This window comes from Anneissia japonica, unplaced genomic scaffold (genome assembly GCF_011630105.1).
Source record: "Anneissia japonica isolate Jap-2015-1 unplaced genomic scaffold, ASM1163010v1 scaffold6016_len257023_cov185, whole genome shotgun sequence".
Taxonomy (NCBI): Eukaryota; Metazoa; Echinodermata; class Crinoidea; order Comatulida; family Comatulidae; genus Anneissia; species Anneissia japonica.
The window spans coordinates 68,328-74,923 of record NW_022744250.1 but is presented as its reverse complement, the minus strand read 5'-3'; the positions used below and the strand labels follow the sequence as shown (position 1 = coordinate 74,923).

General features: G+C 32.3%; 1 protein-coding gene across 2 annotated transcripts in view; it reads left to right on the top strand.

Moving 5' to 3' along the window:
* LOC117119601 overlaps positions 1 to 5,363 on the top strand; it is a 17,927-nt gene extending 12,564 nt beyond the window's left edge. The window contains exons 9-10 of one of the 2 annotated variants that reach the window (XR_004447214.1): positions 2,789 to 3,252; positions 5,260 to 5,363. Coding sequence is in view for 1 of the 2 variants with exons in the window: in XM_033264435.1 (XP_033120326.1) it covers positions 2,789 to 2,920 (132 nt within the window). In the remaining variant the exon portion in view is untranslated. Of the gene's footprint in view, positions 1 to 2,788; positions 4,489 to 5,259 lie in introns of those variants that run through there. The other variant, XM_033264435.1, reaches the window with a different exon arrangement.
* The last annotated feature ends 1,233 nt before the right edge of the window (positions 5,364 to 6,596 follow it).

The window sequence follows — 6,596 nt, the reverse complement described above, 5'->3', positions numbered from 1 at the left end:
CATTAAGATAGAAATTAGAAACAATATTACAGGTAAACATTGAATTTAAACACTTATATAAAAAAAGTAGGTCATTAATTTGTCTTTTAATCTTTGGAGAAATAATAGGAGTTTGGCAAGGCCAACAGGTTTCTGGACCGAGAAAACGTAAAAACTTACCATGGATTCTTTCAATTCTAGATGATTGTGTGTCAGATATGGAATTATAGATAACTTAACAAAAATCAAATAAAGGTTGGATAAGGGATTTATAAATTTTTTTTGGTTGGAGGAAATTTATGACAATTGCGCCACATGAGCCCAAGTGACCTGTTGGCCTTGCCAACGACATGGTCAACATGAAAAGCAAACGTTAGTTTTTTGTCAATAAAAATGCCTAAGTCTCTATGCCATTCAACATTTTCATTAGAAATTATGTATTTAAAATTAATTGGTTTAGTTTTAAGTGTACAAGAGAGCACTTTGCATTTCTCAGACTTCAGCGACATTTTCCAATTGGTAACCCAATGTCCGAGTTTCTCAAGGTCGACCTGGAGTGCATGCGAGTCCTCAATGCTGGAAATTTTTACAAGCAAAATGCAAACAAACAAAACAAGCTAAAGTGATACAAATGCTGGCCTATTACTGCATGTCTCCCAGGCTAGTTTCACTACATTTATCATTATGTTTCTGAACACTCATATTGACTAAAATAAATTGATAATTGATAGAATGACTGACTTACAGATTGACTGACTGATTGATTGATTGACATTCAAAAGTAAAAGATATTTTCTGGTGGGGTCCATAATCAATTAGAAAATAAACATTCAGTGACTTTTTATCCTCTTTATAGCTGGGGGAGGGGGCAGGTGTTGAAAAGATGGGCCATCTCTCTTTGACGTCTGGCCCACGACCCTCAACTGGCACAACCCTTGCACCATCCCTGTTCTGTACATTTTATTCCAAATGGTTAATATATTAATGAATAAATTTAAACAATTGTGTAAACATTAATTGTTGGTTAACAAAGAATTACATTAAAAAGTCTCAAATTTTAGGTTTACAGACAGAATTGCAAAGAATACAATTACTAAAATAAATAAAATATTCTCTCACAGATCTTCAAAACAATAAAGTAGTCTTGTAAATTTTAAAAGCAAACAAGAAATAGCAACATGTGTAAAAGCCAACCATCGATAAAGTAAAGGAGCCAGATAAAAGTTAAGTAATTGATGGCATGTCAAACATAAAATTTGCTTGATAAATAAACTTTTTATTTGTTATCAGAGTAATTGAATGAGTAATGTTAAAAGTACATCGGTATTGGCACCTGTTTACCAGAATCCATCAAAAAATGGTAATGCAAAAAGTTTTTCCACCTTTGTCAAGGCCACTTCAATTTTGTCAACATGTTTTTTATTTTAGGATAAAATTAATTCTAATTTTAGAACGTTTTTACATTTTTTTGTTTTTTGTTGTGTGTGTCAATGTGCTTGCTTTACATATTAGTAGAAAAGCTCAGGTAAAGTGCAAGTTTAGAAGCATCCTTTCGTTTATTGCTAACCTTGCTGTCATGTTTTATCCAATAATATTGGGAATTGCAGTTGTTGAGAGAGTGGTAGCATTTTCTGTTGCTTTGTAAGAGGTGTAAATTAGACAGCATTTAGCAATGAATTACTCCTACTTAGCAGAAGTAAAAGCTGTTCATTATTTGAAGGTCATTTCCCTAGCAGGTCTGTAGTGTATACAAGTGCTATTCAAGTTTCATTATTATTATTATTATTATTATTATTATTATTATTATTATTATTATTATTATTATTATTATTATTATTATTATTATTATTGTTATATCATTATCATTATTATCTACAGCATTGTTATTATTACTATTAATACCATTATTATTATTATGATTATTGTTATAATTTTTAATATTAATATTGATGTATTGTTATTATTATTATTATTATTTTAAATTATCAAAGAATTTCATCTGGTCTTTTTGATGTGGTATAGAAATAGGTACAGAAAAGCAAGTATTTTTTTGCTTATTTTGGTCTAATTTAAAGAAATTTACATCTATATTATTATTTTGTTATTATTTTTGGCTTTTCCTGCTATTGCAGATTAGGCATTGATTTCATTCATGTGTTCTGTTTACAAATATTAAATCTAGATGTAATATATTGTGTTATTTTATGTATTGTTAATTTTCATGTTAAGCAACTGAATTCACAGAATTTTACACAGGTACACAATACTGTAGCATACATGCACATATAGGCCTACATGCCACACATTGGAGCTGGTCAGTTATACATTTAATCTTGCTCCTGCCCCAATCTTTGATCAGTTGCATTATATTTTGCAAACATGGAATAGTTGGCGTGTTTGCGTGTTTTCTATCTACGTTCCGCATCAGAATGCAAACATGATCAAAATATTTCAAGAGGGTCAATGATTATTATAATCTTCCACTCAAATATCATTCATGAAAATTGTTTAACAAGATAACGAAAACTAACGATTTATGTCTGTGTTTATATAAAAAATTATGCCAAATGCAGGTGACTGCAAAGCTTCATATTTTGCTATGGCATTTGTTGTTGAAGCAAGTTAATTGTTCAAGTGATAATGTAAGGCCATATCAGCCTATAACCTTAAGATCAATGCTAGTTCAAGACCCTTTTCATTATTGTTAGGTTGGTAGAATGAAATCAGAAAAACTGGAGGACCTGCAGTGTATCTGAATTTCAGATAGAAGCACTAAATAACAGTTTTTAATTTAATTTTATTTGCACAGCATGATGTTGTCGCCCTTGAAGTGAGGTGTCTTGGTGGTTATGGTGCCCGTTGGACAGCAGATGGTGCAAAATTCCGGGGGTTCCTGGAGCCACAGATGAAAGATGGTCATTCAGTTGGTTGGAGGCATTGATTGATGTGATGTCAATCAATTGGTAGTAAGTATCTGGGACTATAATTTGCAAAATGTTCTGGGACTCTTTATTGCCACAGACAGAAGAGTCATTCAGTAAGGTATGGTTGTGATATCAGTTAGTTGGTAGTATACTTATTGGCAGATGACATTTTGAAAGTCATGGTGCCACAGTTGAAAGACTTCCACCTCGTTGATTGATTGTGTGTTGTCAGTCAATTAGTAAGGTACTTTCTGAAGGGCAGATGGCATAATATTCTGTAAATCCTGATGCCAAAGCCGAAATACTTCTATTAATTTGGTTGGCAGTGTGATGACAGACAATTAGTAAGGTACTGTACTTCCTGAAGGGCAGGTAGCATAACATTCCGTAAAATCCTGGTGTCACAGACAGAAAAAGTCATTTAATGATTAGGAGTCATTGACATGATTTTTATTTGCCGGTAATAAAAACAAACAATAATGAAACATTCTCAAGATTATTGGAACGCTAGATGGAAGACTGTCCTTCCAACAATTTCTGTTGGTTTGCTGGTGCCTGCTGGACATAGTGCAGCAATACCTGGAGTCTCAGATAAGAGAGCCATTCCAAAGTTGAAGGCACAGAATTAATATAAATTGAGTAATGGCAGCTGTGGCAGAAAAGGTGGTCAATGTGTGGGTTGAAAGTAAAACAGATGTGATGTCACAAATGCTAATGTATGACTCAGAATTTCATTGGGTTAGATAGGAAAGGAAGAAAACAACAGTAGTACACAGAAAAAGACAGATATGATAAAGTTGCCAGGGATGAACCATAATATTTGCCACCAAATAATAATGGGTTCGACATTCATGAGGCAAAACACATAGAAATGGCTCATTCTCTATGGTGATTTTGTAGTTTGCGCTATGTAGAGTATACTAAAATTTGGTTACATCAGCGCAGTCATCTATTTTACTATGTAAAGAAGACTTGCATTCTCTTTGCATATTAAAGCAATAAAGAATAATATATTTAATTCTTGCGGTACACCACATAGATAGTTCTGATCGAGTTGCTTCAATCGTCTTCAGGAGAATAATATTTGCAGAGAATCCAAACAGGGAAATACTTACAATGTGTGGATAGTGAGACTTGCTGCTGATTGGTGGAAAACTAAACAATAAGTGAATACTTAACGTTTTAATGGATTTTCATATTATGATGATTTTGGTGTACTTGTACTTAAATTATTCTTGAAAATTTGTTTTGAAAACAGAGATCAGCTTAATAATTATGTTATCTTTTTATAAATTTATGGGGTTTTTTTGTGGTCTGTTTCTGTGTCTACTGCCCATTCGGGGGTCAGTAGACACTTTTCTGTCGTCTTACAATTTACCTTGTAAGAGTAAATCTGGTGGAGGAATGATGGGATTGATCGTAAGCTAAAGATGAAAATAAAAAGTAAGTTTACGAAATATGATGCCATGCTATATAAGACCCGTCATAGAAAGAACTAAAAAGTCAACAATCTGTTACTTGTACAGTTATTCAAGTGAATTCCCAACACAGAAAGCGTGGCTGAATTAAAAGTAGCCAAAAAAAATTTAAAAAAAACTATGCCAAGCAGTAGATATACACTCCTGCTGGGAGCCTATTGTTTAATGCTGTGTTCAGGCTGTAAGGTGATTAAAATTTGTATTTGGTAGGTTAAGTGACAACACACTTAAAATGTGAATTTTAAATAAGTGTAAATAAAGAATTTTGTTTAATTTAGTAAAAATAATATGCAATAAAAATCAATAAAATTATTAAACAACAAAGACACGAACCTGTGTAACATTATTACTTATTTAGGCCTTTATTTATTTAAAAAATGAATAAGTAAAGGCCTAAATAGGAATATTGTTTAATGTAGTAAAATTACTGTATGCAATAAAAATCAATAAAATAATTAAACAACACATGTTCCTGTGTAATATTGTTACCAGTATATTGTTATTTCAAAAATGAATAAATAAAGGCCTGAATAAGAATGTTGTTGAATGTAGTAAAATTAATATAGGCCTATGCAATAAAAATCAATAAAATAAGTAATCAAACAACACATGATCCTGTGTAATATTTTTACCTTGATATTTGTTATTAATATTCAAGTTATCAATTTTATACCATCAAGGGTCTTTCTTCATTCTTCATTACAAACACAACATTATAATTTTGGTAACTTCAAAACAGTTTGTCTGAAGTCATTATTCCTACATTTCAAGTATATCAAACTTTTCCTTAGGTAATAACTGGTTAATTAGAGTAAAAGTACTGTATGACTTGTATTCTGTCTGTCTCTTATACACATCTAGATGTGTATAAGAGACAGGTACTGTACTTCCTGAAGGGCAGGTAGCATAACATTCCGTAAAATCCTGGTGTCACAGACAGAAAAAGTCATTTAATGATTAGGAGTCATTGACATGATTTTTACTCTGTAGTGTCTGCTCTGTCTCTTATACACATCTAGATGTGTATAAGAGACATGTATAGGGTATATCTTTCAGTTAAAAAAGAAAAACAAACGAGAAACTATTTTTCTCGTACAGCTCCTATAACATATTCTTGGCAAAATAACCACGAATTTCTTTATAGAAAATATGTTAGTAGTGAAAAAGTCTGTATAAATCTGTAAAATACCTGTGATTATTAGATTTATATTTATTTATTTATATTTTGATCCGTTTTAAGTAGCCCTACACAGATTAATGTTTTAATTTACTTGTTGCCTTTATTCAATTTAGGTCTTGGTCTTATTTCAACTTTTACGTCACCAATCGGAAAACGTAACGTTCGTCTAATAATAATTGATTTAATAGGCCTATCACTAAAGTCTTACATAGCAACGCAAAGTTAGACTGAATGCAAAGGTACTGATAATGATGAGTACTGTGCAAACACTGCTGGTTTAAGGGGCCCGGAAAGGATAGGAAAAGCTTCAGTGAATTTATTTCAAACAACCGTACCTCAATACCAAATGTGTGATTTTACTTCAATAGCTGATCCGATTGACTTCCCAGGGGAAGAGTGCCTCTGGACCCATTGACACCACTAATGTATTGATAAATAAATGGAAAATAAAAAATAAATAAAAGAATGGCCTCGGCGAATGGGTAGATCGATATAGATGGATGGATGGGTACATAAATAAATAGATGTACAGTGGATAAAATCTCAATTTTGAATGTCTGTTATTTGCTGATTATTATACCTGATTTTTTGAGCCAGTATTTCTTGATGTTTTACAGATTTGATATTATTCTTATCGTCAGGTGACCTGTTTCAACTGTTGTTATAAATGTTCTTACATGGGTACTAGTTACCCATTATTGTGTCGATGGATTCCATATGAATCACAAGACAGCAGGATTTACTAGTATTGAACTCCACCACCACAACTGCACCTCCGAACTCCTCTATCACCAGTTGAGGCGTTTCATAACAATTCTGTTATGTGGTTTATTATTGATTGTGTATTGCGTCGTACCATGTGAAAATCTTGTCTCATAACCGAAAATCAGAGGAATTATAGACTATTACTTGACTAATTGGAAGGTCTCGGGTTCGAATCTCGATAGGACAGTGCATTTTTCTAAAGAAAATGTTCTGTAACACATCATGAAACGCAAAACTAGTGAGTGAGGGACAAAACTATAGAGTGATGGA